Raw genomic sequence first — 20,475 nt, 5'->3', positions numbered from 1 at the left:
GGGGAGAATGTTTGGTGGAATGGGGAATTGAACTCATGAATCCTCAGATTCCAAATCAAGGGCCCTAAACCATTTGGCCATGCCAAGTATGTGTAAGCTGGGTTCTGCCATTTTTTTTTACAAAACTGTAAATTACTTCTTTCACTATTTTATTTGACATACACTGTCATAAAAACAGTTTTAAATCTCTATCCAGTGGTATTTACATTTTACCTGTAACTATTTTGAAAGTATTAGTTGTTCAATTGCTTGTTGCAAAGTTATAAAAGATTGGAAACTGAGAGGATATACTCATAAAACTCGGAAGTACCTTTAAAAAACAACACATTTAATTCTGGTCTTAAGAAACATTTACCTCTTATAAAATAAAAACCTATACTTTGGAATTAGCAGAAGAATTAAAAAATTGTCTAAGTGCACTGATTACAGACATGGCTCCTTGGACATGCAAAATTTTCAAATCTAAACTTCTATTTCTTTCCCCATTTGTTTTTACAAATTACATGAAATAAATATCACAAAGAAGAAAAATTTCTTGAAATAAAATTACCTTAAATTTTGAAATTTGATACAGAGGTGTGCACTGCATATCTCTAAGGTGGTCACCAGCATAGAAATGATCAAAATGTCAAATCTGCCAAGTAACTACTAACTTTTGTATGTAAACTTCAAAGGGAAAATAAAGTAATACTGAAGTTTGCTTTCAGTTTTTTACAATATAATTTGAGCTATAGCACAACTAGAAGTCTATGCAAAATTAAATCCATGACAAGGTAATAGGTTTCTGTACATAAACATTGTGAAGATCTAAATTTCCCATTACTATATGTCACCACTATTGTTCACAGTGATGAATCTTGTGAAGAAAAATTAGTGTACTAAATTACACAAGTTAAATCTAATACTTAAAATTATGTACAGTGCTTTCAGTGACTATGCAGTTCATTGGCAAGAGGGTTGATGATGCTAAGTTTATTCAAAGTTCTTTTCCAGGATCATTAGCCTAGACATATCACAAAAAATATAACATTTTACTGACAAAATATTTAATGTTTAGATTGAATAACTAATAAAATATAATCCCCAACTGACAAAACTTTCTGTATGTCCAACCCATATGATGTAATAGTACTTACTCTATAGAATAATTAGGACCTACTTATTTCAAATACTCACTTGTTCTTCTTGCCATAGTCAGCAAGAATCAAGTCCTTCAGCTGTACTTCCACTTTGATCCACTCCTCATCAGACAGCGATGGCCAAATGTGATGAGATTCAGTTATGGTGGTTTTATCAGGCTTCAGGATAACCTTGGTTCTTTCATTGTTCACATGCAAAGCACGTAAGATGAGGATCAGTCGAGAGAAGGCCTGCAAAGTAGCATGTATAATAAACATGAAAGACTTGCACTATGTACAGTATATACCTTTTGTTTAAAAAAAAAGAAAGTAAGCTTATTTTGGCATTAGAAAGTATTACACGAATTCAGATTTGAACACAAGCCTGAATCTAAAGAATTTATATTTTTCTTTTATTTGAGCTTTAGTCATGATTTTATCTTTTTTTTTTCTTATATCACACTCCTAAAATTTCTACTCCAGAAATAAAAAAATTAAAGAGCTTGAATTATTCTATGTAAGCTGCTAAATTTACTCTAACAATACACATTCAACACTTGCTCAAACCAGATGTATATATATTTATTTTTATAAATACAATTTTAAACACAAATTTCAATTTACCGTGTACGATGAAATAGTCTTCAGCCAGTCATCATACAAGTTGAACAAAACCATTTGGGGTTCTGTAGCTTTAAGAATCAAATCACCAAATTTTTCAACCTTCAAACATGCCTGGAAGGGGAGCTGCAATTCACTTCCCTTGATTACAATGTTTGGAAAGTCTAGCAGATGGACCTACATAGTTCAAACAGAAGGTGTATCTATTAACAGTGATAAATAGTGTTTGGAAAACTCAGCAAATAAATAATAAAAAAGTTAAATTAACTCAAAGACTGAAAAGTGCAGTTAATGTACAAGTGTAAACAAAAAAGACAAAATGGCGAGAATTTCAATAATTGTACATTACTGTGCAAAAATGTTAGAACAAGAGAATATTTTGTTATTCATTCTATTGTATGGAGCTAATTCTTTCATATTATTATAGAATGTAAATTTCAACACTATGGTAATGCTACATCGATCCCTGTTGACAACTGAATGAACTCAGGTGAGAATGCTTGGTATTCTTTAGAATTCACCTATAACTGTACCAAGAGCATGTCAAATGTTCTACTTAAATGAACATACTGATCAAATTTAGTTTTAATTATACAAAAAGCTTACTACATGGTATCTGTATATGCTAGAAGAAATCAATTCAACAGCACTCCACAAATAAATCTCAATAAAAACAGTGTTAACAATATATATTAATTTTTTGTCATGCCACATCACCAAAAAGAGTATAGAGAACTGTAAGTAGAGCAGAGTTTACATTAAAGTTGTATGTGACACAAGTTAGAGTCTTAAAATGCTCCCAAAACACTGTCAAGTACACCTTGATCATGAGAACAAAGCAGATAAATTTGAAAGCAGGAAAGGAAGAGGATGATAATGATATTAATTATTCTCACTTATGTAGACTTTGGAACAAAAGAAAGACTGCCAGTGACCTCAAGCATGAGATAAACAACTATGTACCAAATGATAGAAAAGTGTCAAGATCTACAGTACACGAATGGAATATTTGGTTAGTAACAGTTAAAAGTCCTTTACTTCAATCTTCAAATATTGTTAAGAAACTAACATCTGCAAAATGGTACACAAACTGGACTGCTGAAAAGGGTGTTATGGACATATCAGTCCAAGTTTGAAATATTTAGTTCAAAGTGTAGGTCGTACACCCAATGGAAAAAAGGTGAAAGATACTAACCTCAATGCATTGCACCTAGGTTGAAGCATGAAGAAGGAAGTGCAATAGTATGGGTATGTTTTTCTGCTGAGGCAACTGGAGATATTTGCAAAATAGGTGAAATAATGGACCAGAGCAAGTACCATCAGATACTGATCCTTCATGGTATAACCAATGGTTAGCATATTATTGATAAAGGGTTCTACTATAAAGAAAATGACCTCAAACACTCATCCAACTTATGCAGAAATAATTTAGCTAAGAAAGAAAAAGCTGAAGTCATTCAAATGATGCAATGTCCCCCCCCATAGAGCCACAATCTCAATCCAACTGAGCAGATCTGGGATATAATAAAACAAATCTTAAAAAATCAAAAGTTATTTCCATAGAAACATTATTGGAGTGTATTAAAGACATTTGGAGTAAAATCCCAAATTACACTTTGATTAAATGTGTTGCAGTAACACCTGAAAGACTGTTTACAATTATTATAACAAAAGAGAGACATAAAATATTAAGTGTGTGATGAACTAAAACATTCCAACTGAGTTTCTCTTGTACTAAAAGATTAATAAAACTGTTGATGTTTTACCTGTGATTAACCTTCCATTGTTCTTTAAAAGTAGCCTGAAGCTTAATTTTTGAACATGTCCTAACATTTTTGCATAATGTTGTACCTATCTAAATGAAATTAAAGAAGTGATAAATAAAACAATCTTGGGAAAAGCTGGAACACGTTAAAGTCAGTAAATAAAAGTACATATAACAGATTACAAACACACTTACTTCCAAAGGATCTAACATTCCTTTTCTGGTTACAATAATCTGTTTGGGCTGTTCTTCTACTGGTAAGGATCGAATGAGAGCAGCTACTTCTTCTGCAGTCTTCCACTTAGCAAGCTAATATTGTGATAGAAAATTATTTGAATTACTAATCAAGTAAAAAATAAGCACATTAATAAGAGAACATTTATTATATAAAATACTTGCTATATCCAATGGTATAGAATTTTATGTAGAACTTACACAAAAGTACAAAATGTTTTAAACAATTACAAAACATCCAGTTATATAGTTCAGAAAAAAAATACATTAAAAATTTCATAACATAAATACTACTTGTTTATTCTTAACAATTACAAGTATAACCAAAAATGCCTTCTTTATACAGTTATTCCTTATTTTCACACATCTTGCACATCTAAACACCAAAAAAATAAGGATTTTAGCTTGGATCTTTCTCTAGAGTTATAAGTATGCCAACACTACATGGTTGTGTTCTTCATACTGAATAAACATCAGAAATTTAAATATTTTAGTTTTTAGTTAGAGGAACACAAATTATGTTCAAATTTATCAATAAGTTTATTGTCAAATGCTGTTGTACTAATAAAGATAAATAAACAAATTCAATACATTCTCCACAAGGAAAATAAAAAGCAGCATCACATGAACACTTTCATGCAGAAGCAAATTTACCTGACCCAGACGTTTTTGTCCAGCCCAAACTGAAGTGTGAATGATCTTCAAGAATAACTGTCCAGTTCTGGGATTGAAGATGAAAATAGCTCCATTGATAGGCTTAGTTGTCAAGTTACCTTCAAAAGTCTGAAAACACAACAAAAACCAAACCTATAATAACAAATTTTTAAACATATGATTCAACATTAAACAACTTCACACAAATTTCAAAATGAAAACTTTAGATAAATATATATACCTTCCTAATTAAGCAGAAGAGATGAAGAATAATTCCAAATGTACTTCTTTCATTTCAGCACAAGCTCTTAACACTTATTCTTTAAACATAATTTTGCTTTATAATAAGTTTGTCATCCAATTCTGAACAAAACTGAGAAAAATTAAACAAAAACAATTTCTTATATTTATTAAGTTCTTTAAAGACTTAGTAAAGAAAATAAAAAATTACCCACATTCATAAAAGTCAATGAAAATATTTCATGAACATCAATTAATAAACTCTAGTTCCAAAAATGTGTTGATAATGAGTTGTCTTTCACTGATGGCCCTCATTCTGAATCTGGGATCAGAATCAGGATGCCTGAGAAATGTTCATATAGCACTCTTACCAAGCCATGTGACACCCAGCATCACACACAAGCAACTGTCCTAAATATGTAATACATCAACTATTTTTATCATTGTGATATGTCACAAAATGAACTCAATTTATAGCCTACACAAGGATACACACACACACACACACATGCATACAGGTATTTGTTATTAAGATCAGTTAATGTGGCACCAGTAACCATTATAATGAAACAAGTCTAAGCTCTCACTGACTTGTAATCTTTGTCTGGGTTCTCGTGTTTTTTACTGAATGTTCTACAGCTCCCTTGAAATAAAATCTTCAAACTATACCTTTGAAAACATTTCTCACATATTTCACTAACATTATCAAAGCTTGATGAAACCTGTTGAAAATTAAAACACATGATACTTAACTCTCTCAACAGGCTCCATAAATTTGGCCAACCAAAAGACCTCTTTGTACTTGTAAAATTTATGTATATTTAACACCTGTAATTTTTAATATAGTGTACATCTTTCAGTTAACATTAAGTCTTTCACATACAAAAATCATATTTCTTAGTAAACTATCTTTAATAAACTAAAGACTTGTCTATGAATATACTGAGTATTTGTTTTGAATAGTCCATATGCCAAGTAGTTATATTATGAATAAAAATATTTTAAAGAGCAAAATAAATGTAAATTATCCAGGATGAGTTTGAATTGTAATATGAAACTACACTTATCCTAAGTACCTTTAAACTCATAACAGTATACCTCTATTTCTAACTAACCCTTTTGCAATGGGTCACAGGTTAAAGGCCATGTCATCATGTTTACTGACTTGCATTCAAAATTTTATTGAACTACCATTTTATGAATTTTTTCTAAGTTTGAAATCAAGTTGTAGATATTATAAATATATATATACGGAGATGCCGACTATTTCAAATGACTGAGCATAATGATTGTAAACAGCCCTTTCACAATTTTAGTCCTTTTAGATTTGCCAGAAACAAGACAATCTAGTAAACAAGGCCTCTTTTTTTCCATCTTGTGAACGATCGCATTGGTGTTTCTATGCCGCTTAGAAAACGAGAGATACCCATTTACGCAAGCGCTGATTGGCTGACAAGCACTGATGACGTAACTGTGGATTCCTCCACGTATCCAGTATGAAGAAGCACCGCACTCAAACTATTGGTAGACGTTGGACATACAAATATTTTTTTATTATTTCCAGCACAAACATGATTATCTCAATTAGCCATTTGGACTATGTCTTTTATTTGTTATCAAAAATTATTTGTATCTCAGTAAAAATTTTCTTTTCACCCATTTCAAGCCCTGGGGGAACAATTTATCACTTTATTGTATAGGCCTATATAATATATAATAATTTGGGAGTTGCAACAAGTCGTAATATTCGTCTGTATGAGCAAATAGTCGAAATGTATACACCAAAATCGTAATGGTTATGCTCAAATCGTAATGATTGGTATCTCTGTATATATATAACATTAAAGTTTGAATTATGAGTTAATTTCTTAATTTAAAAGTAAATATTAAGAGTACACACTTAATCACAGATTTTAGTGTATCACATAGTATGTTGAATGCAGCACTGTTTAAAATTAGATGTTAATTGTGTCAAAACACTAAGTCTCTAGTTTCATACAAATTAGGAACTCAAATTACTAACATTGACAAGCTAGAATACAAGATAAGACCTTAATATCTCTTTATTTTGCTGAATTATGGTTTGTGTACTGAATCAAACACAGAGGCCCCATTCATTTTTTTCCATTTTTGAAAACAGTTCTTTATATACACTTACTTGAATATGTAACATAAATAACCAAACAACAGCTTAGAATGACCCCCTCGTGCAGCCACTTATTTCCAAATTTCTCTTGTACTACAAGATTAATAAAATTGTTGGTATTTTACCTGTGATTAACTTTCCATTGTTCTTTAAAAGTAGTCTGTTTTTGTCCAGACAGATTTTTAAACATATGATTCAACACTAAAGTTTCACACATATTTCAAATAACCTATTGCAATCACAGATTAATAAAATTATATTTTAATTTGTGAAAAGGCTTCCTTGTTCTTTGGAGAATAAAGATTTCAAGATGGTAGGATGCATCTTTAATCTGTTTATATTTTGTATTTTTTAAGATCTAAGTTACTAAGCTCAATAAATTATAGAGGAATTCTATGGTATCAGTATAATTCTATATGATTTTTTGGTTATTCAACTGCATAAATAAAGCCCCCAAAAACTAGTTGATATCCTCCACGTGCAAAATTTTAAGAGGCTTAGCTATCTATGCCCAGCAGCAACAAATTCAAAGGTCATAGTGAGAAAAGGACTGTTTGCTTTACTTCTAGATTTATTATTTTATATTCTAAGAAAAATAAGGTTATTAATTTATTTCTAAATAGTAATAATCTATATACCTATATATTATGCAATTAATGAAATGTGAGTGTACATTACAAAATACTAGTTCACTAAAACACGGGAAAACAAAAGATCAGTTTTATATTATTGGATACGTAATGAGTGCAAGTGCACCTCGTCAATGTAAGCTATGCAAGGTTAGTTTGGCATTACTGGAAGGTCAATGTAATACAAAATAATAAATATATAGCATTATGAGACAAGCTACTTGACTAAACATTTGTATTTTCACATTATTATATGTAGTCATTCTAGCATGAAAAAACACAATTTATATTTATTTCCTTTTTTTTAATGGTTATGAGATTGGTAAGGTGAGAGACCTCACATTTTTAAGAGTAGAGAAAATAACTAAATATAGAGTCTCACTGAAAACAAACACTAGAAATGTATTTGCAAGGCTTTTTAGAGATTTATGCAAATATTTGAGATTTTTTTGGGACAATAAACAGTTTTTTTTAATCATAACATGAAATCACTTTGCACTCACACTAGTATCAAAACAGACTAATTTTCACAAACAAATTCCTTTAGTGAAAATATTTCATTCAAAAATCTGATTTTTGAGTACAAAAAAACTTGTAATATTTACTAAAAGTTTACTAAATTTTGTGAAGATACATATGTTGTACCAAAAATTATGGTGCAAATACTTAAAATGTGCCAATGTGTAGACGAACTCATGCGTATTATACCAAGCCCATCATGAAATAGTTAAATTTCATTGTTTTATTAAACTTTTGATTCCTTTTAGACCTGCGTCTAACTACTATCTATGCCATAAGAATTTGTAAATCACTTGGGCATGTGCAGTTCATGTTACGATGTCAAATTAATTTACATGCATGCCTCGTGAAATATTTGTGAAATAATCTAATATCAACAAATCTAAAAAAAATAAGTTTTAACAAATATTTTTTATTCTTGTCAGTTGTCAAGAACACACAAGCCTACTGTTTTAGACTAATGGAAGTAATGCTCTAAGTAATCTTTATTTAAATTATGCAACAAAGAACATACCTTAATAAAATTTTAAAAAGTACACAATTTCTCTTAGCTCAAACTTTTTCTGGCTTTCTAACTACCCAAGAAGAGTCATTACTAATTAATTCAAGATAGTTGTTAATTTTCTCACACGAGAGTACTCTAAGTGAAACTGGTGCCTATCTATTCAGAACATAACATTATACATCATTTGATAGATGAAAACCTTGACTTTTTCTTGGCTATAGATAATATATAACTAAATGTAAGTGAACTATTAACAAATTCTCTGTGTGGCAGGAGGGGTTCAATTTTATATTTATGGCTCTATCAAAACTGATAGATAAAAATTATAGTTTGCCTGACTAATGACAGTTTCATACTAAGTAATTTACATTTAATTCAATACTTCTTCAAGTGGTGGTGAATAAAATAGAAAAGACAAGATGCCTAGAGAAAATGTGTCATATGTGTTACACTACAGGAAATTCTGGATTTCTTTAATACTTGTGCACTATTAAAATACAAGTTATCAGCTAATATTTTATGCTATACTATTTGGTACAAAAATAAACAAAAAGTAGTTCAATAAAATTTTGAAAACAAGACAAACTTTCTGTCAGGCATAGTAAAGGAAGAAAGATTTTAAATGTGAAATCATCAAAACTGAAAATAATTCATTAGATCAATTTAACTGTAGCAAAACACATCCCTACCTTGTGAATGGTTACCCGATATACGTTAGTGTCATCAACAAACCAAATGATCTGATTAGAAAACAGTTCTCCGTAGTTCTGAGAAGACAGATATGGCTCAGTTGGCTCAGAGGAGTAGAGCTGTAACCCCTTTCTAATTCTTTCTCGTAGCACATAAAGAGCAGGGTTGGCTTTCATGATTTTAGCCATGGCTTGTTGAATGAGAGGTTTGCAACCAGGGAACCAGTTGCCATAGGCGCTACAAAATAAAAATCAACACCTTCTTATAAAAATCAATGTTTCAATCAAAAAATTATATAAACAAAGATTAATTTTTGAGATTTTTACTAACAGGTCAAACTGAACAACTACTAATTTTTTGTTGTTGTTGTAAATACATTAGTAACTGTTTAGTAATGTGCTCATTATCACATTTCTTACAAAAACAAAAAACCTTACAGAAAATCATCATAATTTGAAATAAAAATCTAACAAAAAACATTGAATGTTACAAAGACAATATTTACAGTATCATGTGCATTATTTGGTTAACCCTTTCACAACGAGCTCAGTATAAAATATGAGTTTGTCTACACATTTAAGTATTTGCATTATAACTTTTGATACAGCATGTGTATCCTCACAAAATTTTGTAGACTTTTAGTGAAGATTACAAGTTTCTGTAAAGACTTATTTAATTAAATATTTTTAAAGATTTGTTTGCGAAAATAGTGTTTCATTACTCGTCCAAGTGCAAAGTGATTTCATGCTTTTATTTAAAACCTATTCTTAATTTGCAAAATCTCTAAAACCTCCTAACCACATTTCAAACATTTTCAGTAAAACTTTGTATTTCATTTTCTTTATTCTAACAAAATGTCATCTGTTGCTTGACCACCCTTGTAACCTTCATAAAAAACATGAAATAAATATAAATTATGATTTTTTGTGCTAGAATGACTACAATTTATATGAATACAAATGTTTAGTCTAAATATCTGTCTCATAACTCTCTCTCTCTCTCTATATATATATATATATATACACACACACACACACACACACACACACGTTTTAATGACCTTCCAGTTATGCATACCCAACATTACATAACTTGCATTGGGTGAGTTTTAGTGAACTGGTATTTTGTATTACAATACACAGGTGCAGATGCACTCATATTATATATCCAATAAACTGGTATTTTGTAGTACAATACATAGGTGCATATGTACTCATGTTACATATCCAATAAAGTAAAAGTGACCTTTTGTTTTCCATGTCTCAGTGGATAAGAATTTTCTTGTATAGTGACATTTCAATTATTATACATAACATATGCATACAGATCCTTCCTATTTAGAAATAAATTATTGAACTCATTTTTCTTCAAATATAGAATAAATGAAAAAGCAAACAATTACCTCTTCTTGCCACGACCTTTGTATTTGGTTGTTGCTAGACATAGGCTGCTAAGCCTTTTAAAATTTCACACTTGGGGTATCAAACAATTTTTTTAGATTTTATATATATACAATTGATTAACCAAAAATCATATGGTTTCCTCTAATTTATTAAGCTTATTAACTAAGATGTATTTTGATTTTTTAAAGATATGAAATTTCGAACAGACTAAAGATGCAACCTACCATTTTAAAATCTTCATTCTCAAAAGAACAAGGTAGCCTTTTTACAAATTAAAATGGATGAAAACAACTAGAGGGCATTCTAAGCAGTCAAATGGTCATTCACATCAAATATTAAAGTGTATAAAAATGACTATTTCCAAAAAATTGAAATAAGTGAATGGAGCCACTATTTTTGATTCAGTACACAAACCATATCTCAGCAAAATAAAGAGGTATAAATGTCTTATTTTATACTCTAGGTTGTCAATGTTAGCAATTTTAGTTTCTAATAAGCAAAGTTTAAAGCTGAATCTCTCAAACTTCAATTTACCTGTGGAGATTGTAGGCCAAGTCAATAGCAATTAACAAGCCAGTTGGTGATGGATAGATACTCATGTTGTCAGTTGTGTAATCTAAAAACTTGGCTCTGGCATAACGTTCTATGTCATGAGAATCATAGTCACCCCATCGAAGCTGCACATCTATCCAATACTTCTGTGTTGTGGTGCCATCCATGGTGTCTCTGGAAAAACCCATGACATTAAACACTTTTCATACAATTTTAACAATTGATGTTCAAAGAGAACTGGAGTGATTTTTACCTGAAATACTTCAATCATACAAAAATATTACATTTAGTGAGAAAATAATGGCTCAAGAATTAGTCAGAGATAAAGTGGAATTTGAAATAAGTAACTTTATTCTTACAGATGGGTATCTGATACTGTGACCTGGAAAAACAATCTGGTTCAAATTTGTAACTATTACCATGATTTATTTTTACTGCAATGTTCTGTTTAGTCCCAAATATAACAACCAGAAGAACTGCTTCTTTAGATATGGTGAATCATAATTTCTCCTTTCATTCAACACTTTATTATGAAACACTTACTTAGAGTCAGCCAAAAGAGATGGCCTTGACACATTCCATTTATACGCAGCAAACAACAAAATGTCAGCACAAGAACTGTTCATTTTGTAAGACTTCCTTGGATGAATGGTTTCTTTTTGAACAGTTTCTATTTCTAGTGCATCCAATTCTTGATCAAACACCTAATGGTAAAAAATGTCTTCATCAAAATTAACTTATTTTAGTACCCAAAGAAACAATTAAAAGCAAAAAATCCAATCTATAACTGGAATGTAAAAAATAATCTACAATTTCCAAAATATAGAAATTTTAATTTTTTAATGTTAAAAAAAATTTGTGAGAATTCATCAAAATATACAAATGTGGTATTTCATGCAATTAGCATTCCTACCTAAAAGAAAAAGAAAATTGAGTTTGCCCACTAAGATATATATTCTTTTGAAACTAAAACCCATTTAGTCAACATCACCTACCGACAACTCTTGGTCTACTCTTTATCAACAAGTAGTAGGAATGACCATCACATTATAATGCCCCCACTGCTGAAAGGAGAGCATATTTAGTGATTGGATTCAAACTTGTGACAATGCAAGTCAACTGCCCTAACTACCAGGCCATACCAGCCCATATACAAAAGTATCAATTATAATGCAACAAGTATAAAATAAAAGCAAGTTACCTGACAAAGATCCATTACAATACTCTCATGGATCTTCTGCCACAAGTGAGCTCGGAAGATTTGGATCAAAGAAATCTTCAAAGTTGGGATTTTACCATGCATGAAGATACCTGTCAGGTCCAGCTGTACTTGGAAACCAACATACACCTGAAGACAAAAACAAAGTTGTTGTTCATAACCATAAAATAAATATAACAATCAATGTACATTTCAGTATCAATAAAGTGCTAAAGCATAGTTTTGTCTGAAAATCCATCTGCACTTATAAAAATACTCTTAATGACCAATATATTAAACAGTATACAATAATATCAATCACTTCATTAAACAGTTCAGCACCTGCAAAGTAAGTCTGACTACTGTATACAGAAGATATTGTTACTAAACTAAATATCAAAATTTACTTTAGTAATTAATAATCAATATGTGGAATAAGCATGAAAATACAAGATATTTCCAATAACCTGCAAGTGTATAAAGTTTTATCAAAATAATTTCCAAATAAACTTTTTCTACACCTCTGATTGTAGATATAATTATATAAACCCAAGGAAAAAATATAATGCAAAAAAATCATTTTTTCTATTCTAAAGAATTTCATAAAGCACCAAATTCCCTGACAAATTAACAAGTTTTAATTTTATTTGTGTATTGTAGATTATGTATTAAAAATTACATTTTAACTTTAGTTATTTTAAATATTAATCTGCATTACTATCAAAAGTATTCTTTGATCTTTTAACACGTACTTGAATTTAGACAAAATAAAAATTTCCATACACTTAAATGAGTTGCAAAGATCCATGATTCCAGACACGTTTGAAAAGTTATATATTAAACTTAAGTACCTATACTAGTACACGAACATTTATAAATATACTTTCCCATCACTTTCCCAAATGAACATATCTCACATTGTACCATGAAGTTACTCATGTGCTTCAACTCTTAAAACTAACTTACAATACAATATCCACATATCTTTAACAGATCACTTACATTTGCCCTGTTGATTGTAGGAGACCACCACAAAGTGAAGCGACGGTTTGGAATCTGATTAAGACCTGATCTTTGAGCATTAGTCAATTTCTTGTACTTCATACTTTCTTCAAAGCCACTGGCCTTTTCCCTATAAACAAACAAACATAAAATACTTAAATTATTCTTTTAAATAAAGACATTAAAATACACATTTTATCTTGATAGTATATCAGAGATCAGTTTCTGAAAACCAAAATATAACATCCTTTTAAAACAATATATTCAAAAACACAAAAAGAACTAACAAGCTGGAAAACTGTTCTATCAACTTTTTTCTTCTTCGTATATCAGTTACTGAACTTACCTCAATGAAAAATACAAAATTTTGGTTTCTACATTTTCAGAAACAGAATTATGTAAAAAAAAAATATTTGTTTATTTAATGTGTCTTCTACACAAAAACAATCAAAACACAACTAGAATCTATAATTATAGCTTTTAAAATAGACAAGTAAAAAATAAAAATATTTCATAAGTAATCATGTATAACAAGTCACAAAAATTATAAGTCAAAATTCACTTTATGTGAATTTGTTTTAATTTTTTAAAATGGGTAGTCTTGATTTTTGTCTTGTTATAATTTACTAGTTTCTGAAGTTCTGGAAGACTGAATGTGAATTTTTTTATAAAGCTAACAGGCCATATTTAGAGGAGACTGATTCTTCAAAATAGTCTCGTCATGAACAATAACCACATTGAATAATTGACACTTTGCCAATGATTTACGACTTTTACAACATTACACAAATTAAAAAAAACAAAAAACATCAAGTTTGTTTCTCACCAGAAAAGACCTTCCCATGTGGGAAAGTATGTGCCTTTGAAAAGAGTATGCTCCAATATTCCTTCTACTCCTCCAAGAGCTTGGATCATATCTGTACGGTAGTTATTTAAGTTCCATAATTTTCCATCATGACGCTGGTGTGTCCACCAGAAAGGATTTTGCTTCAACACCTAATTGTGCCCAAAAGTATAGCCATTCAGTGTTTGTTCACAAGATATATATAAAATGTACATGTCTTCTTTAATTCTAATATACTGTTCACACACCAGACAAAGCAATGAAAACATCATTAAAAACATGAACAAATTTCAAGTAAAAAAAAATTTAGTAACCTCACAATTCAAAAACTGAAAATTGTATAAACACAGAAGTCTGACCAAACCAACAGTTTAATTTTATCCTTTCTTTATACTCATATTACACACACACACACACACACACCATTTTTTAAGATTAGTTTACTTCAGCAATTTTTTTTTTGTAGTGCCCACATACCCATTTCTTTGTTAAAACATTAATTACCTCTATTACATTTCCTAACTGTTCTTACCAATTTAACTAATATTATCATCTAAATTACCTAACCAGTAGTTTTCTTTTTTGGAGCAGAAATTGTTAAACAAATATTTCTTTAAAACCTCTTTTGAAGATAAAAGTACCTGGTATTGTTTGAAATCAGTTCGAACTCTCCATCCCTTGTCATAGGCTAGTGTGTGCCTGTCCTTCTGGAACAAAGTATTAATCCTTGGAATACCTCTATCCCAACTGTCTTCCAAGTCTTCCAGAGTTAACCGCCTGGAATAATCGAATGATCATGAACCTGTCACTATTAAAGCACACAAGCATATTCTTCCAAAATTAAGGTTCTCTATCATTACTCCATAGTATCTCAGTTTTCAACAATAATTCTGCCACAATATTCAATTTCAACTTATCAATATTTTAGTACTCATCTATTAATTTTACACAACTGTGAAATTATTAGTCAGTGGCATTGCAACAGTAAATATTTAGTCTGTCAGTAATATAGAAATCAACCAGTATTATAATTTTTAGACACTAATCAATAGCATTAAACAGTTGACATTTAATTCATTAGTTTATCACGATAATCGAGTTGCTAGTATTACGATATTTGACTTTCACTTTGTTACAAATACAGGACTTACTCAGTAGTTAATCAGTATTTTATTTGTCATAGTTCTAAGCTCAATGAAAATTGCATCAGTCAATTAACCACTTCAATACAAAATTTTTAACTGACTCATTATGATAGGAAGTCAATCTATATTAAAGTTCATAAACAATTTCTATAATGATGTTAATAACTAAATTGTTAGTAAATGCTTATAAAAGATTATAACAAAGAAAAGGGTCTTACATTTTGTTTTACACACTAAGATATAGAAACAATATACACACACAAACACTAAGAAATTAATCTATAATTTTGTATAAAAACATTACCCAATACCCCCCATCACTTATACTGTCATTGCAACTGAACTTAAGTCATTCTGTTTAAATCTGTAACATTACATTACACAAATATTTTTGTACTGGCAAATGTCAAAAAACTATTTTAAAATATTGGACAATTGCAAAGAATATGATTTATATTTAAAATCTTATAAAAATGTACATTACTGTTAGAAACTCATAATTAGATTTCATTTAAATATTGTAGAACTACAGAAGGAGTATAATTTCCATACTTACCTGTTTTGGGCAAGTGCTTCTTGTCTTTTGAGAGCATATTCAGCCCATACACGTTGCGAGTCAATAAACTCACTCTCCCAGGGCTGGATATAGCGATACAAGTTAGGAATAACTTGATCTTCATCATGGCTCATACCTGATCGAAAATGGGTGATACCAACATCTGTTTGCTTTGACCATCTGAAAAAAAAAGTTTTATTTTAAGTTTATTTAAATTGATCAAAAAGCTATGTTAACAGTAATGTAGTTAAACTAGAGCTATCACAAGGCTAGATCTGACTTTTAATAAACACTTAAATGGAAACATAAAAGATAATAGTTTTTCTGGACCAGGAAAAAATGTGTGTGATATGTTATTACCTTCATAAGTATAAGCATCTTCAATCTTTAAAACTCAGTTTTGAAATGGTTTATTCATTTTTATTTTTAAAAAAATTTAAGCTTATTTTCACAATCACACTATAAAGGTTGTGCTTTTAAATCAACTTGTAACAAAATGTACTAACAATTGAAATCCTAGTGCCACACATACTAATATTAATATAACAATATATTAATATTAATATTGTATTAATATTGTATAACACTAATATATAAGTAATAAACTTCAAACACACATTATACAAAACTGCAGAGAAAACTGTACCTACAGATGATTTAATTAGATCCAAAACTCACCTTAAGTCAGACTGTGGAATAAGTACATGGCCCATAGATAACATGCCCAGGCCACCCAACTCTTTGGGAGTGTAGAAAACAACAGGAGGAAATCTGCTTGGCATTTTGGAGTTAAGTCCAATCTTGATTCTAGTCTGAATCTTGTTCTCACACTTCACCAGTAGGTCTAATAGTTCTTGGGTGTTCACCACAGCTTCACGAAAGTATGTCATCAGACCAATCAGAGCTGTGTTCCATTTGTTTACAATCTAAGGAGGAAACAAAATGTTTCTAACTAAAAACATTTTATTAAAAGAAGAGAAAAAGTAAGTACTGCAACAAAATTCCACTTTTTAATTTGAGTAAATTTAATACATGATCACTTGCTACAACATTTGCATATGCTTGCAAAGCCTCTGGCTTCATTCAGTCTTAGCTAAAGTTTTAAACAAAGCAAATGTTTGTTCATTATCTGCACACACAAAATATTTCAAAATTAATAGTATGCTGGTAAGTAATAAAAATAAAGGGGTATTATGACATTAGCAGATGAAATACATATTCTAGCAACCAAAGTTATCACACATTCCAAACAAAAAATATAATTAATGACATATGGTGTCACTGTTTAGTCAATTTAAGTTTCCAGTGTTTTGATTGTGAACATTTCATATCAAAATGTAGAATTATTACTGAACTAAACACCAATAAGTTAATTAAAATAAGAAAACAGTAGAATAACTACTCCATGTAACAAAGTTTTCAATGTATTATGCATGTTTTCATTACAACCCTGAGATGAAAATACATTAAATGAAAATGTTAACAGTACAATATTAACTGTACAAAGGGATACTAACTAAAGGTATAAGACAAAGTACATCATATAATTGTAGAAGAAAATCAGACAATCAATTTTTTTTTTAAAGTCCATAATCTTGCATCATAGAAAAGTATTTCATTTTCAAAGTAATCCACAGATTTATAGTGCAAACTAAAAACATATGCAATAAGACAATTATGATACGTTGTACTAATATATATGTCAGTGGTAATACAAAAATGTTCAAAAATAAAATTATGTCCAATGGGCTTGATTACTTAACATTTTGTTTTTATTTTACTATTATCTTCTTTATAAAAATGAAACAAGTAACATCCCACTTAATAAGTATATACATCTTGCAAGTATGTATAAACAATGTGAGATAAATAAATTCCTTAAATGATTGATGGGATACAAAAAAATGCAATTTTAGAATTAATGTTTAACTGCTTCACCTCTGGTATTTATTACTATGCAAGACAGTTTTAGTGTTTTACATTCAAATTTTTAATAAACTACTAAATGCTTATGTTACACAAATTAACATGGCTTAAACACTTTTAATAGTTTATAAGTTTTAACATCTTAATTCTATAAGAGAATATTTTAAAAAAAAATAGTGTTACACAGTAACACAGTTTCTCTAGGATTCTTTCCTTTTTTATTTTATCCACCACCCCTTCAAAATGTATGAAATTAAAGGTAAATTCCTCTCTAAAATATCATCAATACTCAGGCAAACCATAATTTATTTGGTTACAGAACTATGAATATAAAATTACACCCCTCCTGCCATATACTGTCGTTCAGGCTTTGTTAATAGTTCTCTCATCTATTTAATTATATGCTACCTAGAAACAACAAAAAGAGAAGAGTTTTAATCTATCAAAAACATGTATCATATAACACTGTTCTGAACAGATAAACATCTATTTCATTCAGAGTACAACTTCATTTCCATGGTTGAGTTAACAATTAGCTTGGATGAATTCATAACAACTGTTGTTGCATAGTTAGAAAAACAGAAAAATCGAGTGTTGGGAAAAAACTGTTTGCTTTTAGCATGTTACTAGTCTACATTCTTTGGTGTATTATTTAATAAAAATTAGTTAATGCACTACTATCATTAATATAAAATATGTAGGCTTAGGTATAATTGACAATCAAAAGCAAAAAAGACTGGGTATTTAATTTATTCTTGTTTTTAGGTTTATTCTTTATTATTATAAAGGTAACTAAAATGTAAAAATAGGTATCTTTTCAGGTTAGTTGTGATTAGATTAGGTAAAACAAATACTATAATAAAAATATTTCATAAAGCACACACACACGCAGCATGTAGGTAATCTAATTTAATAGCATAGCATGAGACTCACGTTCCAGAGTGATTTAAAACTTATTGTGATGCAGATGGTAGTTAGACATGGTTAAGACAGCAGTAAAACAATAAAATTTAATTGTAAATAGCTGTATACTATTACAGAGATGCCAACTATTTCAAATGACTGAGCGTAATGATTGTAGACAGAGCTCGTACAGATATCGTACAACCACTGGATACAGTTTTGAGTTATCCATGCCTGTGGATCTATCTGTGGCTAAACAGTAAACACTGTTAGTAAGTATGCTTGAAATCATTTTGTCATCTTCACAGACCAACATCTGTACAATAGCTGTAGTTTTGGTTCTAGCACAGCCATATTTTTTTGCTATATCAGAGTCTGGGAACATTTTTCTGAATAGATGTCCTGCATGATCGGCTACAGCTAGGGGTAAATTATGAGCAATGATGAATTGCGTGAACATCACTTCTGCATTTACGGTTTCATATTCTGAATTCTTACTCAGAATAAATAAATGTCGTTATCTGCATCGCTTTTGTCTTCGCCTCAGCCGTTTGTTGGTGAAATGCCTATTCTGTATGTCTGGAACAATCGTTTATCCCGCCATGCGCCACAGAAAAAATCGATTGACAAACTGTACAAAATGACCAGATATTTTGCACTATACTCTTTCCTAAATTTTTGATTCACAGTTTTAGTCCTTTTAGATTTGCCAGAAACAAGACAATCTGGTGAATGAGGTCTTTTTTTGCATCTTGTGAACAATCACATTGGTGTTTCTATGCCGCTTAGAAAACGAGAAATAAACATCTAGGCGAGAGCTGATTGGCTGACAAGCACTGATGACGTAACTATAGATTCTCACATGTACCCAGTATGGAGAAGCACCACACTTAAACTATTGGTGGTATACATTGGAGATACAAATATTTTTTATTATTTCAAGCACAAACATGATTATCGCAAGTAGCCATTTGGACTATGTCTTTTATTTATTATCAAAATTTATTTGTATCTAACTAGAAATTCTCCTTTCACCCCTTTCAAGCCCTGGGGAAACAATTTATCACTTTATATAATAATTTGGGGTTGCAAAACGTCATAATATTTGTCTGTATGAGTGTATAGTTGTAGTGTATACACCAAAATCGTAATGATTATGCTCAAATCATAACAGTTGGTATCTCTGCTGTTACAAGCTTAAAGCTACTTAATGTTATAAAATGAAGCCCTTCTAGGAAAAAAAAAGAAAAGGTAATTTATATTTATTTTGATTCTTTTGTGTGTGTGGTAACCAGGTTGGTTAATCCAATTTTGAGTTAGGGTATAGAAAATAGATACAATAGTTTTACTGAAAAAAAACAAACTTTTGAAATGTGTTTGAGAGGTTTTAAGGATTACACAAAGAAAATCAGAGATTTTTGAGACAAGTAAAAGTACTTTTTTCTTAACATAAAAACTACCCTGCACACAGACAATTCAAAACAAATACTCAATATATTCATGGATAAATCTTTAGTTTATTAAAAATACCTAACTAAAAAATATGATTCTTTTGTATGTGAAAGATTTACAGGTGTTAAATGAAAAACTGCAGAATTTTGTGAAGATACACACACACACTATACAGGAAATTTAAATGTGTTAAACAGTTACATTTATCTTCTAATTATGCCAGTAATGACTGAAAATACAAACTGTCCGTATACCCTATATAATAAAAGAGAAAACCAGAAAAATTACATCAGTAATCCTAGTGACCATTCCCACCAACTAACATATATTTAACCATTATTAAAGCAATGAAGCCTAAGCATTTTAGAACAAA

General features: G+C 30.0%; 1 protein-coding gene across 1 annotated transcript in view; it reads right to left on the bottom strand.

The window, feature by feature from the left end:
* Positions 1-20,475, bottom strand: part of Prp8 (pre-mRNA processing factor 8) — a 76,006-nt gene that overhangs the window by 11,329 nt on the left and 44,202 nt on the right. Inside the window, exons 24-36 of the mRNA XM_076484641.1 lie at positions 16,500-16,747; positions 15,822-16,001; positions 14,762-14,897; positions 14,103-14,272; positions 13,277-13,406; positions 12,278-12,424; positions 11,620-11,780; positions 11,059-11,250; positions 9,121-9,358; positions 4,393-4,521; positions 3,700-3,813; positions 1,743-1,916; positions 1,177-1,370 (exon numbers count right to left, since the gene is read on the bottom strand). Of these exons, the coding sequence (XP_076340756.1) occupies positions 1,177-1,370; positions 1,743-1,916; positions 3,700-3,813; positions 4,393-4,521; positions 9,121-9,358; positions 11,059-11,250; positions 11,620-11,780; positions 12,278-12,424; positions 13,277-13,406; positions 14,103-14,272; positions 14,762-14,897; positions 15,822-16,001; positions 16,500-16,747 (2,213 nt within the window). The remainder of the gene's footprint in view (positions 1-1,176; positions 1,371-1,742; positions 1,917-3,699; positions 3,814-4,392; positions 4,522-9,120; positions 9,359-11,058; positions 11,251-11,619; positions 11,781-12,277; positions 12,425-13,276; positions 13,407-14,102; positions 14,273-14,761; positions 14,898-15,821; positions 16,002-16,499; positions 16,748-20,475) is intronic.

This window comes from Tachypleus tridentatus, chromosome 13 (genome assembly GCF_004210375.1).
Source record: "Tachypleus tridentatus isolate NWPU-2018 chromosome 13, ASM421037v1, whole genome shotgun sequence".
Taxonomy (NCBI): Eukaryota; Metazoa; Arthropoda; class Merostomata; order Xiphosura; family Limulidae; genus Tachypleus; species Tachypleus tridentatus.
Note: the sequence above shows the minus strand (reverse complement) of the source record. Positions and strands in the feature narration are given on the sequence as shown.